This window comes from Phoenix dactylifera, chromosome 12 (assembly GCF_009389715.1).
Source record: "Phoenix dactylifera cultivar Barhee BC4 chromosome 12, palm_55x_up_171113_PBpolish2nd_filt_p, whole genome shotgun sequence".
NCBI lineage: Eukaryota > Viridiplantae > Streptophyta > Magnoliopsida > Arecales > Arecaceae > Phoenix > Phoenix dactylifera.
Window position 1 is genome coordinate 4256355 of NC_052403.1, and position 17345 is coordinate 4273699.

General features: G+C 38.9%; 1 protein-coding gene across 2 annotated transcripts; it reads left to right on the top strand.

Annotated features, from left to right (window-relative positions):
* Window positions 1-10620: 10620 nt before the first annotated feature.
* LOC103705905 (vacuolar protein sorting-associated protein 32 homolog 2-like) lies at window positions 10621-16069 on the top strand. Of its 2 annotated transcripts, none has more exons than XM_026804198.2 (6): window positions 10621-10815; window positions 12079-12178; window positions 14167-14261; window positions 14338-14429; window positions 15017-15131; window positions 15648-16069. In XM_026804198.2, the coding sequence occupies exons 1-6, from the start codon at window positions 10741-10743 to the stop codon at window positions 15828-15830; spliced, it is 660 nt and encodes a 219-aa protein (XP_026659999.2). In that variant the 5' UTR covers window positions 10621-10740; the 3' UTR covers window positions 15831-16069. The 2 variants fall into 2 exon arrangements, with proteins under 2 accessions (XP_026659999.2, XP_008788033.2); XM_008789811.4 differs by having other exon boundaries at window positions 10622-10815; window positions 14167-14252.
* Window positions 16070-17345: the final 1276 nt, after the last annotated feature.

Sequence of the window (17345 nt, forward strand, 5' to 3'; positions counted from 1 at the left end):
CTTTGACCTGCAACTTTGAAGCATGGTATCCAAGGGATCATTGACTGCGACCTGTGAGCCGAGAAAGTAGAAAGTACTCAATTCCACACTTTAGTCAATGCTGGGCTGGTCTAGTCAATGCAAAGCTACTCCAGATGCCCCCCTCGAGCTCTGAGTAGTGGGCCACATAGGCAGCCACCCAGTCGGCTGCTCCGTTGACTTTTCTGAATATATGCTTGACCTGGAAGGCCATCCCATCTCTCATCATCATTCTTATATTTCGGATCAGATGGTGGTCCGTACTCTCATCTCTCGGTCCTTCCGAATTCATTCAATAATCGTGGCCGAATCATTCTCCAGAATGATCGAACTGATCTACAATACCTGCCGTGCATATCAAAGATCTGTTCATATGATTTGTAACTCTATTTTTAAAACCGACGTGTTAAACAACTGGCAGCCGCCTACCCTCCGTATAACTTCCAATTGTAAAAATTATTGTAAAGGAGGGTACATCTTTTTGACTGCCCTATTCTAGCTTGAGCCGACGTCCATCTCCTCCAACGGGTGCGATTGTCGGGTTACAAAATCTTTTTTACTGCTGCTGTGTCAACCGGGTCTGTGCCCGGTGTTCGAAGTTCAAAATGTCAATTTTACCCTGTGATGGTAAAGCCTGGCCTGCACTTATTCTGGCAGCGTAAGCCAAGCCCTAAGGGTTACATGGAATTTTGTCCTTTTTTTTTTTGTATCGATCAAGTCAGGCTGTTTGCATAAATAAAGTTCACCATATGTAATATTTATATATTCATTTATTGATTAAAAAGATGTTAGAGACTCTATCATTGATTTGAACAAAAGTGGACATGGACATGTATATATTCATTTATTTTTTTTTCCAAGAAAGATATCTCATCTCTGAAAAATGAAAAATCTCAATTGTCAACTCAGTTTTAAACAAAGAATAAGCTATTGTATGTTAGCCAAAATGCCTAATGCTATGTAGCTTCGGAATCTTGGGAGTAAATAGAAAATTTGCCTGAAAAACCATGAATATATATATATACGTGTGTGTGTGTGTGTATAGGAATAGGTGAATTGGGGTTGCTCTAGTGGTCAAATCTCTCCACCTAGCAGCTAGAACTTTTGGATTTGATTTCCAGGCAATAGATTCCAAAACTCCAAACCGAAATGCTTATATTACAGGTCTGTATGAATCCTTTTCTCTGAAACATCTGCAGGAACAACCATCCCTCGCTACCCTTGAAACATAATAAACAAAGAAGAAGAGGACACTGGCCAAAAACAAATATATTCATCAAAATACTTGAATAAGCAAACAAAAATCCTAGAGGATACAACAGTGGATTGCAAGTTCTTCCTCTAATATAATCTTTTTCATGAGCCTTGTCCTGCTCTCTTTATCAAAATCTCTGCACAAGAGCATAACAAAAACGGCCACCTAAATATCTTGGAGTGTAGAATGGCCTCATTCGGTTCTGAATTGATGTCGTTAGCCGATCACTTCATCATCTTCAGGTTGGAGGGTGATATAGTTTGGATTTGTCATTCCTAAAATTTTGTCTAACAGCTCACCCTACCGAATCAAATAATAATATGTATCCAGCAAAATCGACAATCAATCGATTATAGCTCAGCAAGATCTCAATCCATCCAAAAAGAAATACTATAACTGACTAGCAGAAAAAAAAGTGCTTAATCACAATGCACCTGAAAAAAACATTCTCACAAGTAGAATCAGTGGATATGGAAAGAGCTCAACTATTTATCCATGAAGCTTGCGATTTTAATCATGAATTTTCGCATTCATTTCTCTATAAATACTATATATGCACAGAGACTCTCCAGGAACAATGGTAGAAATTTCTATCGCCATATTGTAAAACTTTTTTTCTTTTTTTCTTTCTTTTTTTATAAAAAATTCTATCTGATTTAAGCATTAGAGAATTTCCAGCTGGATCCGTTCTGACAGCTTTTTCCAGTGGTTGCAAAAGAGCTTCAACACTATGTTGTACTTCTTTAATTTTATCGAGTCGAGCAGCTTATCCATCAACTTGTTTATCTGTCAGTTCTCCTCGGTGCAATTGTTTTTTACTTATGATTGCAGAAAAGGTAATCAAAGTGATAAATTGATTGACAAACACAAATTCTTTCATTTGAAGAGATGACTCTTTGGACTGCAACCTTCAGCAAGTCTGTTCTAGTTGTTTCATGTCAGACCCCACAGATGATTTATCTTCTCGATCCAACGGCTCAAACCATCTAATATCCTGATGATCTCCACCCAACAGGAGCGTCCCACAGCAAGACGTAGACGCAATCCAGAGAGAGAGAGAGAGGGAGAAAGGAGGTGGGGCGCACGAGATATTAGGTAGGCTCTATCCATCACGTCAGGCCCTGCTGCTTCCCATAAGAAAACCGAGCAACTTAGCGTTTGACATTTTGCAGGTAGGCCCTCAAACGTACACCTTTTCCTCTCTCTTTTTTCACCTCCCCCCAGTCCCCAAACTCCCAACTGTTCCACTACCCTTTTTTTGCATCGCGGGGCTTTTTGTCTTTTGTGGCATCGCCCTCGTCACCTTCCCATGCCCGGGCCCGCCACTGAACTGCCGCGCTTTGGCTCCTCGCTTCGGCGTGTATAAAGTCCACAGTCTCTCTCTCTCTCTCTCTTTTTTTTTGTTGGCAACGCTCGTGACTGGCTCCGTAAGTGGTCCCCGCTGGCCGAGAGCCGGGTCCGGATCCCAGTGGTTTTTGCACCACGTAATGTTATATTAGAGGTAAATAATATGCTATTTTGCGAATAATTGGATAGAGAAATTGTTATCGCTACAGCTGAAGTAAGTCACAATGTTTCAAGATATCTAAATGGTGATGGAAAATAGAAAAATCTTCCATACCAAGTATATATTTAGAGAAACCAATAAAACTGCGGATTGGATGGCTGTCTATGTGGCCAGCTATGCCGGAAGCACATGTGACCCGGAGAGGAGGAGTTGCCTCGGACACTCCGCGATCTTTTATTTTCTGACTTTATTGAATGTATTCGTATATGTAATGTATGAAATATCTACTTTAGCTAAATATCAAAAAAAAAGTAAGCCTCGCGGACTTGAAGACTCAAGCAACCACTTCAAAATAAGAGTGGAGGTTTTCTTAATAAATGAAGATAGGAAGAAAAATGTCATTCTAATTTTTTTCTATGCTATTAGTTAAAGCAATTATATCCTGCTATAACATTTAAAGATAGCCGATAAACATAGCAATTGTATTACAACTTCATTAGATACTGCTAATGTAGCCACTATCGTGATGATTTTATCGGCACCATGCAAAGTGAGAAATGACGAACAAAATGGTGTACAAGAATTCCACGTGCATTTGTTCATTGTTTATTATATGCTGAGTTTTGTTTTAAGAAAAAATTCAAAGATCTTTGGATTTCACTTCTTCGTCAAAGATTCTTGATTCGCTAATTAAAATTTATTTGTTGTGCCCGAATGAATGTCAAAATATTTTATATTTCGGACTGGCTAGTGAAGTAGAAGATGGCTACTTGGAAACGGTTAAATAATTAAAAAAAAGATGTTTTACCTTTTAAGAGGTTGATTTTTTCATTGGTAGCGTAATTAAGCGCTTCAATTAAAATCCTCGAATTAATCATCCCTTGTGTTCGTGGCTATCTTTCAAGCTCTAATTTCAAGGAAAAAGGGAAGCAATGGAACGTAAAATGCTGGTAGAGTGATCTGGAGGAGATGTGGTTTCTCTCCCTCACTTTCTCAAATCCTCCAACTTCCTTTCTAGTACTTATTATGCTTTCTTTCGACCTTTCTCTGATGCAACTGGATACCAAAAAGGTTCATCATTTAATTAAAGGAACTAGGTATTCTCTTGGAAGAGAGAGAAAAGGAGATCGAGATATCTACCTTAAAAGTCCCGTCTTGAAAAGCTACAGACCAAGTAACTATTTAAGAACGGAAGGATTATGCAACGGTTGGGTGGTGGCCTCGTTTAATAATAAGTTGGAAGAACAGTGGCCAAAGTCCCTTCTCCAACATCTACTGTAATGGGCACTATTAGCTTTTTAAGACATCTCCACCTTTTCTTTGGTGAACAGTGCAAGTCTTGCTCTCTCTCTTTTGGTGGGTCAATAGAACTTCTATTATTGGGGAGCAATCTGGCCATAGAAACACGCCTTCCTCCCTAAAGAAAACTTCGGGATTTGGGTTTAGGCATGACCAAGGCTGCAACTTGGGCAGAACTGGGCTCCTCAGTTTGGAGGTTCCATATTCAGGTGTTTAATTTCCATTTATTTCTCAGACGAAGAAGGACATTTGACATCTAATATCTCATAATTATAGTGACCCACTCCCAACTTCATATCCTTAGAAGCACATCCGAGAATCCCTGTGCTGGGAATTGTGAAACTTGTTGATATATACACAGGATTGATGTTGATTAGCCTGCTGGTATATGGACTAGCAACTTTTTTTTTTTTTTTTGTGGAAAATTAAAGCATATTTACAACTTCTAATCTTCAAAAGCATAGTGAATGCAGACATCGAGCTAACGCCAACCAAATCGTCATCGAGTTTGACAGTCTGATTTTGCTACCCAATCCACAGGTCACAAGTAACCTGCTCCTGACTTTATTTCCTTAGAAGCACATACTTTTTGGCAGCTCTAGTATTTCAGGGGGGAAAGACATGAAGGTTTCGATTGAATTTACCAAGAGATGACATCTTCACTACCTTCAATCAGATCACCTCTCAATCCAATTATTGTACTTATGTTGCACTGGACCAAGACAACTGAGGGCATTTTATCTTATATGCGATTGATTATATGGGATGATTCTTTTTAGGTACCAGCCACATTAAAGCACTTGAGATACAAAAAAAAATTATAGGCCTAGCTTATAGGCAGGGGCATTCTCTTGGGAGGAAAGGTACTTAAAAAAGTCAACGGATAAATCAAAAAAAAAAAAATACATCAAAGAAAATCAGATAATAAAAGATCTCAAAAAAGAAAAGAAACCAAAAAAAAAATGTCAGTCTGCGATTTGGTTCCATTACTCACTAGCAAAGTTTTGGATTTCAGCCAAGGTATAGAATAGTGGGTGGGGTTAGAATCCCTTTCAAGTCTATAAAAAAGAGATAAATGTCTTCGATGTTATTTATTCAGATATCAATACGAAGAATATTAAGAGAAAATTAAAATTTATCACGCTTTCAATCTTCTGTTATCATCCAAATTGTAGCAAAAAGTTTCATCTTCTATTCTAAAGAACCATAGCAGTTCCATGATCATCTTTTATCTTGAGGAGGAGCATGAATATTAATCAATGGCAAACCCAGGAGGTCTAACACTAGAATGTGGTTATCAGTTCTATTATACGGTACTGCATGTGTCTTGTCGTGGTGTGCATGGATATGATAGCTAAGCATGGGATGATTGCAGCGTTATTGGCAAACATTGAGCTTGGGAGGAGTACCAAGCACTGTAGCATTCGACCACCTATTATTTCTATCTGCTCCCTTTGTTTCCTTTCCCAAAATCGGGTTCTGTTCTCCTTGTCCGTTAACACTTATCCACACCTTGTCTCCTATTCTTGATAAGAGATCCTCCGTCCCCTTCAGGTTGTATGTATCTGTGGCATGAATATTATATGTACCTGCCTCATGTGACACTGCCATAAATAAAAAAAAAAATTACATCAACTATTGCTTTTATAACTTTGGGTTAATTGCAGCTATGAGCTAGGGTTTCCCAACGTCCTACGTATAAATGCTAAAATTCGGCTCAAGGCAATGTCTCCTAGGGTTTCATCGGAGGATGTATTTGATGTTGCTTCTGCTTTATTTATATATAAAAAAAAGGCTTCTCCTAAAAATGACTTTTCTTCTTGTAAAAATATTTTTGGTATAATAATACTAAATATTTATGTTTTTGAAGTTTTTAGAAATAAAATAATATGTTTTAAACAAAAACTAGAGTAGCCAAGGGTGACGAAAATTAGAAACCACGCCTAAAAGCTTTACAACTGATATTGTATTGCATAATGTGTATAGCTTAGAACTGTTGCATGCTATTGTAACATCTCTGTGCAAATATTTTTCTTAAAAGTGTAATAGAAGTAACTTATGAATCATTTTACTTATGGATTACCCTAAATAAATGCTGCCTTATGTCAATCAGATAACAAAATTGTAGGTATTTTATGCTTACTTAGTAACAGTAGTAATAATGATAATTTTTTTTGAAAAGAATAACATCATAAATATGTTTATAAATATAATAATATATCATACTATATTATTAAATTACGTGAGCAGCGATGATGGCTTTCTTTTTTTTCATGAGAAATAACATTTGAGTGCTAAATGTTAAAATATGCTTAAAATGATTATCACATTATGGCTTTTTTGACCTTTTCTAACAAAAACAATGTAATATAATGTCATATTGTGTACATGCGATGGCTACCATTTCTAAATCTTAATGCATGCAAGTTATGAAGAGAATGCGGCATGAAATTGTTATAACTGTCATAATTAGTTTCCAGTAGGAAGCTGCAATAATTAGTTAAACAGTAATCCTCTTCTGCATGGATTATCTGTGAGAATTAGCCTCGAGAAAAACTGAAAGAGAAATTGCTCCTGTATAGTTGTGGAATTTGGGCTGAAAATTTGAGAGGATTCTCTGACTTTATCCCCTAGGTTGATCACATAATTATAATCGACCCGGCTGGCTTGGTAGCTTCGACGGTTGATGCAAGAGCCTATGTCCCCAGTTGCAAGACCATGACATCCATTTCTTTTAGGAAGAGATCAGAGGGAGAGATTGATTCTGATCTGGTTGGAATTGGAATGTGTCACTGTTTTCAGTGGGCTAGGCACGAGCCACATGGCCCAGACTTAGTCCTAGTAAATAAGAAATTGGCCCTGGCCTGTTCAAGTCCTAAAATTTTTCAATGTAGATACTAGATAGTCGATCAGGATATAATAGGATTTTGTAAGTCTTTTTCCGGGATATAAATTTACATAAGCTGCATTTTTACTTGAGAATCTGATAGAGATATGTCAAAAGAGAGGAAGAAAAATTGGAATATAAAGGCTAAAATTATTGCGCATGTATGTTTTTTTAAGATATATATGGTTGTGTTAGTGGGTTACTTTTCTGGAAGAATGTGTCAAAGGTTGTAGAATATATGATCAAAATATAGCCAATAGCTAGAAATCCTTGGTATGAGGCATCTGCAGAGTTGCAAAAATTGTTCACCTTTTTCTAGCTTCATGGCTTGTTTCATTATAGTTTTGGGCTCCCAATGCTTGTTTCCTGGGTTGTTTCTATCTACATGTTTCGATCGAGTATGGGCTATGTTTGCATCGCTTGGCATATGCTATTTTGGATGGCTTGCTAAGAAACAATTTCATTTGGACACTTCTCCAATGCTTCTAGATTCATGGTCTTCTTGTTTCTATGCATTTTGTTAACTGCATCCCCCCAATCCAATTTGGACTTTTGTAGTTTTTCGTGTAGTTTCATGAGGCATGACAAGTTTTGTTTCTAGGACTCCTCATCAAAAAAAAAATAATAATAAATAAAAAAATCCATGGATAATAAAATGTATGGCTATATAGTTATTTTAATTGAAGGCATTTTATTTTGTTGCGCACACGCTGGCGGGCGAAAGCGTGCATGGGTCAAACAAAGATGGAGAGATCTTTTGAATATGATTTTCTTCTTGCAAAGTAGATGCAGTGGTTCTTCCATTGTGATTTTCTTCTGAATTTTTTTCCCGACATATAAATAATATTTTCTTAATGGAACATACAAATAATATTACACAGCGGATATTTCTTATTCAATGGAGTAGTGCATTTGGCCAGAAAACAGTGCCACGAGATTAAGATCTATATTCCTTCTATCTTTTCTTCGTTGTTTTGGCTTTTCTTTAATAAGATATAGGTGTCACTCTTATGCTTTCACTCCTCATGAATTATTAATCCATGGATCTTGCCTTCTTTTGGTTAATCATATTAATGGCGAGCGGTGGAGCCAAGTGTTGCCCTGCGCTAGGATTAGGGGATGGGCTTCGACCGCTGTACGGTGCGCCGCTTGTAACCGATCAGGTGGCGACTCGGCCGGTTCACGGCCATCGCCACCGGCGTCGCCAGCGGACAACTCGTCGTCCAGCACCTGATGGTAGAGGCCAGAACCAAATAAGCTGAAGAATTAGAGTTTTTTATTTTGGGTGTCGTTTAGTTGCACTTTTACTTAAAAGAGAAATAAAAGAAGAATTTGTCATCCAGATCAAGTAAAGATCAAATGTCTACGATCTGGGATGACATTTGCTCATACTTCCAGGTCTATATAAACTGTTTTTTTTCCAGAAACTTGGTCTACATAAACTGCTATTTAGCTAAAAATTTTAGAAGATAATTTTTCTCGAATAATTTTCATAGTACTTTTAAAGATTATATTTTGTCACAAACAATTCTTTCACAGTTTATACAAGTTTATAACATAAAGATAATTGAGATGGGGTTAGATAAGATCTTTAAAAATATCTTAGTGTTTACCAAATAAAATAATATCTTTAAAACTAATGAATAGTTTGACTCCTCTCCTCTACCCCTGGTCGCTGAGACTGTGTCCTCCGCGTCGGTCGCCACCGCCTCCTCGTGCTCCACCATTCCCCCGACCCACCTCGCCTGGAACTCTCCCAGGCGCTCCTCGTCCAGCCGCCGCTCCCTGTCCTCCTCGGTCATCATCGGCAGCATCCTCTCCGCCCTCGGCGACCCCTCCACCGCCGCCGCCCCCTGGTGGTGGTTCTGCTGCTGCGGGCTCCTCCCGTCCCCGCAGACGAAGCGGACCACCGTGAGGTTGATCCTCATGTGTCCCGCAATGCGCCCCACGAACGCCAGCGCCTCCCGGTCGTCAGCCCCACCGAAGAACAGCAGTGCCGCCCGGTACCCGGACAAGCGGTGGCCGCCGGAGCCGAGGATGCCAACCGATCACGGGGCAGCCGTGAGGACGGTCTGGTTGAGGCCACGAATCGCCGGGTGGACGATCTCCATGCCGCCGTCGAAGATCTGGTGCTTTTGGAAAGGGAGAACGATGAAGGTGGCGTGGCAGTCCTCACCGACGGCGAAGACGTCCCCGTGCATGGTGGCGTAAGGAGAGATCGCAGTGAGGCACTGGGCGGTGACGTCGCCGGTGCGCTGCTCATAGCTCCGCACCGGCTTCACCACCATCGTCATCAGCGGGCTCACCGCCACAGTCACCAGCAACGACCTGAACGGCAGTATAATGGCGAAGGTCCTCGATGACCTGTAGTGCATAAGGAGGGGATAGAGGTAGGAGATGATAAGAATTTGGCTTCAGACTGGATGACATGGGAATTGGAAAGAAAATTTTCCACAATATCTCGGTTGACCGTGTAATTTAACCTTGCTCGACTCTCAATTGCTAATTTTTCGCGTTAGAACTTGGAACACAATTTTTCTTCGGTGAAAGAAAACAACTTTTTTAACGTTAGCTTTTTGCATGAATTATGTATATAAAGCATGGAAGGATAGGGGAGAAGGAAAAATAAATAAATCAATGAACGTCCTGGAATTTTGATGACTACAACGGACTTGAGTCCACGGTTTTTGAAAAGTCTTTTCCTTTCTTCAATATCAAAAGAAATTCAAGAACTAGAATCAAAACTGGGATGGACTGGAAATGGAAAATTTACTATATTAATGAGAAGAAGATTATTCTTTATATTGGCTTTGCTGTTTCTAGATTCATAAACTATAGTTTAATAATTTTGCCCCAGCTACACTTGTAAAATATTTTATATTTCAAAATATGTGATAGTTGATACCATCCAAGGAGAAGAAATTCGATAATTTGAATACTTATTTCTTCTGTTCAAATTACAACTTTGAAGAAGAATAAATCGATAATTTTCATTGATTTGAGAGAAATTAGTGTCGAAACAAAATATTCAAATTTATTCTCAGAAAACAAAATAATCAATTTGGGCAAAATTTGATTTCCTAGAATGGGAGGTAAGGATGGAAATTATTTTCTATTCAGTTCATTCGTATGTTTTATGACCTAATTGGATATAGAGTTACTTATTTGAATGGGTACTAAATTTACAAAAAGGAGATAAAACCATACTAAGTGGGTTTACATGAGAATATTCAGGGAGAAATCGTTGGCCATGTGTTTGCAAAATATTAAACATGATTATTTGTTTGTTTTTTTCTGCATTTATATAACTTTTAGGTAAGTACAACCTGCCAAGTCAAAAGCATCAAACTGATGTAAAAGAAAAGGAATCTCAGTGACACTAGTTCAAAAAATCTCTCCAGCCTGCGGAGCCACATAGAAGGCGACTCAGTCCGTATTCTTATTCGTCTTTCAGAAAAAAGAAGAAAAAAAGTCAAACTTTAAACTAGTCAGCGGGTCCCATGAATCTGTGGGTGACCACCATGAGCCTTCTCTGCATCTACAAGGTCAAGGAGATAAATACGTACCCATCGCGATTTTTTTCCACATCGGCTTTTCCACGCGGGGACTGTTAGCTTCTGTCAAACTTAAAAAAAAGAGACTTTGAGACTGTTAGTTTTATCCCTTCCTCTCTTTCTCTGCCTCTTCCTTGGTAAAATTTGGTTGGCGTTCACCCTCGCCCTCTCCTCTACTACTACTGTTCTTCTCTCCATTTGCCTTCTCCAGGACGCGAAGATGCTGAAGAGATTGCTAACCAAGCCCAAGAAGGAGCCCCCCTCGGCCCTCTCCACCTTAGATCGTCTCCACGAGGTAATTATCCCTTTTTGTGAAAAAAATCGTTTCTTCTCTTCTTTCGTTTATATCTAGGGAATTAAAAAAAGGGTACCTTTTTAGGAATACTGTCACTGTTTCTGGAATATTAAAACGTTCATGTGCTCTTATCTTTCTGTGATGTTATTTTTTTATATTATCTTGTTTATATATAAGAGAAGGGAGAGGTTTGTGGGTAAATCGCAAATGGCCGGGCACGGCTAGATAAAAGATTGGCTCCCATATAAGAAGGCTACAAGATTTGGTACACAAGTGAAAAATGCGAAGATTTCTTTGGTCGTGGAGAAGCATTGACAAGTTTGTAACAAATTCACTTCCATTGGAATTCAATCCATTATTTGGAAATCACTCTAGCGATCGAGGAGGCTATGTATAGACTTTAAAAAAATGACTGGGTGTGGTGTGACTAGTGAGCTTCTAAGCTTGCTTCATAGCAATATGAAGAAAGTTTTCTACTTATAAATAGATTCAGATTCTTGTGGGAACGACGTGAAGTCGTAATATGACAAAAATCTAATGTTTAAGATCACCTGGTCCTTTCGGTTATCATTTTTGGTAAATCGGATGATTGAAATTAATTGAGTACAAAAACATCCTTAGGAATCAGAAAATAAAATATCAATAAGCTAAGTAGGAAGATTTGCCGAAGAACCCATAATGCAAATCCCGTATGATTTGCCATATAAGATGCCATCCAATTAGCTGCGTAAGAGAAATCATTTCTTTTTCGGGTAGCATTTTTCTGTTCGTGCGTTTGATGGTGGCCATGGCTATTAATTGCTCGTTAGATTGCATGGTGGTTCGTGTGACTTTCGGGAAGATCAGGTTATCTATATCCTGCCCAAATGTCCACCTTTACTTTCATGAACAAGTTAAAAGTTGTTATGCTCTCACGTTTCCAAAAGAAGTGAAGAAACAAAAAATGATATAAGGATCAAACTGTAAGCTACAGTAGACTCCAGCAAAGTTCAAAGTCAATAGATAGGTCTTGAAAACTAATCTAGATATAATTTATTTCTTTCATGTTAACTGAGTTTTTGTTTGACTTCATTGCTCAAAGAAGATGATGGGAAGAAGATGAATTAACTGCTTGTTAATTGGATAATTTTGGGAGAAGTGCATTAGTTAATCTTGCATAGGGCAATCAGTAACACTTATTATCTTCTATTTTCTGTCTACAAGCTTGGTTTTTGCCAAGCACCTCTTTTCTCCAAAGTTATGATCATCCTGTTTTGTTTTCAGACACTAGAAATGTTGGAGAAGAAAGAGCATGTTCTTCAAAAGAAAATCTCCATTGAAGTTGAAAAGGCAAAGGATTGCACAAAAGCAAAAAATAAAAAAGGTATGTGCTTCTATCTTTTCTAGTTTTCAACATCAAGGATAATTCACTCATAATCTAATAATCTGTAGATTTAAACCAGCTCAAGCAAACCTGAACCGTTGACATAATCTGTAGTAGCACGATTTTTGTGGAGCATAGATAGTTGAAGTTAAATACTGCTACTTTCCATTACAATGGTCAAGGACCTAGAACTTTTCAATGAAATTGGTTTTAATTATGAGATAATATGCTTTGGGAACATGAAGTACCTTGGACCTTGATATTATCTTGACAACTTATTTCTTCTTCTTGTTTACATCAGACATGAATCATATACTAATTTTCATCAACTAGAAGTGTAGCTCTAGATGCTGATACTGGCATGACTGTGTGAGCGATTCAGTGTCAATGCAACAGTCGAGGACTGGATACTTGAATACATAGAATTTGGTTTTAGGTTCTGGAGAGGGGGCGCATAGGGGAAACGAATTGTTTGTTTCTTATGATTGTCGTAAACTGAATGCAAAACTGAGATGAGGTAAAATATACATCTGAGGCCATAGAATGTTGGATATATGGTCTGTGCTCCTCGTTACATACTAGTCAAAATAGTCTAAGGAAACATCTATCGAGGGCAAGGATTTTAGTGCTGCTGGCATCGGGGGGTGTTAGCATGCACTTGCTATGTTGTGCCATGCCGAAACATGTGCTTAAAAATTAAAGGTCCTGCTTTAATGAAACTTTTAAGAGAGGATCTAAATAGGTGCTGTTGTGGTTCAAATTTGGCCCGAGGGTGACCACGCCGGTGGAGTCGAGGGAGCCGCCGGTGGTTGGAAGGAGAAGACAGGAGCCGCCTTCTGCGCGGCGGCCGTATACCTGCACAAAGCCTCACCGGGGTTTCCAGTGAGGACCATCCGATGATTAACTTAGAGTGGGATTAATTTGGTCCGGCCAAAAAGGGTCCCTTAGAAGTTACCTGACCGAGCTATTTATAATCTCGGTGGAGTGGCCTAGGTGGCAGAGGCACTGTCAGTCCTCATTATGAGGAGGCGTGGCTTTGAGTCGGATGGCGCGCAGCTTAGACTGGCTGGTGGCGTGTAGTACAACCCGTTCTTGAGAACGGTAGGGTGTTGGCAGTCACAGCAGGGCATGGCCGGATTAGTCAAAGTGTCGTCTGACTGTTGAAGGCTGGCTACGGAAACGTGGCATGATAATATCATAGTGTACGGTCACGTAAGTGGGCGTAGGCCCGCACATGGGTGCGGTCGTTGGCGAGGCCAAACTCGTTGAGAGGTCGCATTATGCGTTTGGCGAGGTCGGCTTGATGGGTGTTGAAAGTAGCTCGGTTTTCCGGATTTCGAGGTGTGCTTGGTGGAGCGCCCCGAGCTTGGTCGGGATGGGTCGACGAATGTCTGAGGCACCCCGAGCTTGGTAGGGGAAGTCCGCAAATATCTGAAGTTGGTGGAGCTTTTGGCTGGGTCCCGAAGTCGAGCTGACTCTGGGCCGAAGTGAAGATTCGGCCAATTGGCGTTGACGTTTACTGGGGCCCCTAGAATGCCAATATTAGCACGGATTGTACGGAGCGTAGTCCGACCTGCTGCGCCATGCTAGTTGAAGAAATGGGGGTCTAGAAAAAATAGGGCAATTTGAATAGTACAGGAAAGAAAAGACGACTATCGAGTATGCCCCTAATAGAGTCAGTAGGGAATGGTTATATCAACCATTCGGAAAGATTCCCTCTTCTCTATCCATTCCTACTCTTTCGATCTATCAGAACAGATCAAGGCTGCAACTGGGCGGTCTTTTAGTTGTGGGCTGGACGATCTATTTTTTCCCCTATTAGGTGCAATGCTGAATTGGTGCCAGTGTCGATCCTAGCTTGACATGGTATGTGCCAATCAGCACAGGCCAATGCTCAAAAGTTAAAATCTTGCTGAGGAGTCGGTTAATTGTTCTGTTGTCATGTCTTTACAACTTATTTTGCAGAAACAAACTTTGTTTTCTTGCAGCTGCTATTCAATGCCTAAAGAAGAAGAAATTATATGAAGCACAGATAGAACAGCTGAGGAACTTCCAGTTACGAGTCCACGATCAGGTATATCATGTATGAACTAGGACTTCCTTTGATTTCATTACATGACATATTGCTTAACATTAATATAGTATGCATCTGTATGTAGATGATTGTGCTTGAAGGTGCAAAGGCAACTACTGACGTTATAGATGCTCTGCAGGCAGGATCATCTGCTGTTAAGTCCATGCAACAGTCATTGTAAACTTTCATTTCCTCCCCCTCACCTCCAAAATGGGTTAGGTTAAGTGAAGAAGTTACACATTAATCCATTGACCGAACTTGGTTCTCAAATTAAGCCTCTGTAATTTCCGAGTTGCTATTTGAATTCATATGGCAGAGGAATTTGATCATGCTCATCTGCTGGGGTTCTTCATCCCATGCTTCAGGTTAATTCTAGTCATTTGGTTAAGTGGCTCACAGTAAACAGTTCCTTGCTTTACTTTACATAGCATTTAAGATGTAATTAAGTTCTCTGAGCTTTACAAATTTCATGTATTTCATCCATCTTTACATAAAGCTGACATGCTTTCTCCTTAACAATTTCACATCATGCCAACAAATGCATGTATCTAGTTGCATTCCTTTGAAATGAACTGCACCCTTGGTATATGCTCATGCTAGGCATTTGTTGGACATATGCCATAAGCATTGTGAGTTTAAGCTGAACAGTAACCCTATGTTGGAGAATTCTTGAAGTTGGTAGTTTGGTTCATTGATGAAGCTTTGTTAACTTAATAAACACCATGCCAATGAAATAACCCATGCTCACGGTGACAATGATGCAGAAGCATTGATGATGTAGAGAAGACCATGGAACAAGCAAACGAGCACACAGAAAATATGAGGCAGATACAGGAGGCACTTGCAATGCCAGTGGGTGCTGCAGCCGACTTCGACGAGGTTTGGCCATGCGTTCCCTTATTTTCTTTTCTACCTCTATATATCTTGTCAAATTTCCATTTAAAAACAGGAATTAGATTTAGGGAGATGTTATCACAAAGCAACTCAATTAATGAAACAAACTCAGGCAATAGAATGTACCACAGAAACTGGTGTAAGCAGAGAAGGAAAGAAGCAAATGATTATTTTTCATTTGGAATCTTTGCATTCATGACCCCTTTTTCTCCCATTGGACTTTCTTCATCACCAAGATTTTCAGGGTAAGTGGCCAATATTAAGAGAATCTCATCATATCAACAATATAGAAACAGTTCATATCATTTCAAACATGAGTTACAATCTTAATGGAACTGGTTGAGTTCATTGCTGAGAACTTGATGACTTTTGGACTGCAATCTCAATATTTAGCAAGGAGATTGGTGCTGGCTCCCAAGATTTGAGTTGGATATTGTTCAAATGTATTTAAAATAACTCAGAAACTTTTTGTTCAGTTATATGAGTAAATTCTTGGAACAGGATGAACTTGAAGCTGAGCTTGAAGACATGGAAGGAGAAGAACTGGAAGAAGAGCTCCTCCAGTCACCTTCTACAGTCCCTGCCGCACCATTGCCGAATTCAAATCAACCTCGGAGAGAAACCCCACATCCAGCCAGTGATGTGGATGAATTGGCTGCACTTCAGACAGAAATGGCTCTGTAGCTTATGATGCATAGCCGGCACGGGTTTTAATGTGCCTTCACTTATCTGGCTATCCATCTCATGCCTCCCTTCTGATCTTATCATATCAGACTCGACTCTCGAGTTTTCTGTACATAAATATTAGAGAAATATAACTTGACCAACTATGAAACTTGTATCAATATTGGCCTTGATGTATTAACGGTATACTAGTTCTGGATGTTTTATCTCGTAAGTCTGGTATTTTATCCTTAAGTAAATGAACTTTGTTACATCTTGTTATCCTTAAAGAACCAGCTAGAAATGAGTAAAAAAGCAATTTCTTTAAGCAACTTGGAGACGAATGTCGCAGTTCTTTTTAAGCTTAAAAACTTGAATGTTGTATTAGTGCTACTCTTTCCAACCAAAAAGAAAAAGTGCTACTCTTCCAAGTGAATTACGTTTCTTTGTCATGAATTTTGGTATGATGCGTTTTATGTTCCTCCCACATGTGCTACAAGAAAAACAAAAGAAAAAAAGAAAAAACCCTCCTAGATACCTCATGGAATATACCAATTTAAATAGATTTTTTAAACTTAGAAACTGAAACCGAACTAGCCTTTTGAGAAAATTTGTTTTCCACCGATCCGAGAAAATCTGGTTGGGTTGTGAAATGGGATTTTGAAAATGTCAATCAATCCAAACAAAATATTAACAAAACATAAAATAGGCCATTACAAAATCCAACTAATGATATTAACAAAACACAGAATAAGGCATTACAAAATCTAACGGGAGTAGAGCCTGGGGTTCCATATGGTATCACAACTTGAACTAAAAAATGGGTGTAAAAAATCCGAAACGAAAAGGAAGATGTTTCTATCTTGGAAATCCTCGCACCTTCTCATGTATCAATTTCTTTTATATAAAAATTTTAATTATAAATATAACATTAATCGGAAAACTTTCCATCTGATTTTTTAAACATAGTATCTATCCCAGAATTTATCAAACATAGCATTTATCAAACAATTTTAACCTTCTCATGCATCCACTTCCTTTTATTTTCCTCTCCTTGGATTTTTTTAAACGTAGCATTTATGACAAAACTTCCCCTCATTAAAGCCACATCAAAGAAAAAATCCTGGTTGGAACTGACTGAATATATAGCACACGCAATATCAAAATATAAAAGCAACATCATACATCGCAAAAAAATCTCCCAATATCTCTTCCATCAAACAGTATATGTGGATACAAAGCCAAACCAAGGATCCATGAATACAATAGTACAAATCTTCAGACAAAATCCATAAACATAAAAGGAAAAGAAAAGGATAACCGGAAGAACAAAAAGCAGTGGATCCGCCAGACGGCCTTAGCGGCAGGAGGAGGGGAGGAGAGTTGATGGTCACGAGGGATGATCTACCTAGAGTGATAGGAATCAAATCAGATTTTTTAAAATTTAAATGAAAATTAAATTGATTTTTTTGATTTTTAAAACTTTTAATCTGAAACCGAACTGAATATGAAAAAATCTGACCCAAATTGAGCCGA

Excerpts from the sequence above, each read along its gene's own strand:
- LOC103705905 (XM_026804198.2), top strand. The coding sequence starts at position 10,741 with ATGCTGAAGAGATTGCTAACCAAGCCCAAGAAGGAGCCCCCCTCGGCC. Across the intron at positions 14,262-14,337 it reads TCCACGATCAGGTATATCAT|ATGATTGTGCTTGAAGGTGC; the intron begins GTATGAACTAGG and ends ATCTGTATGTAG. Across the intron at positions 15,132-15,647 it reads CTGCAGCCGACTTCGACGAG|GATGAACTTGAAGCTGAGCT; the intron begins GTTTGGCCATGC and ends TTCTTGGAACAG.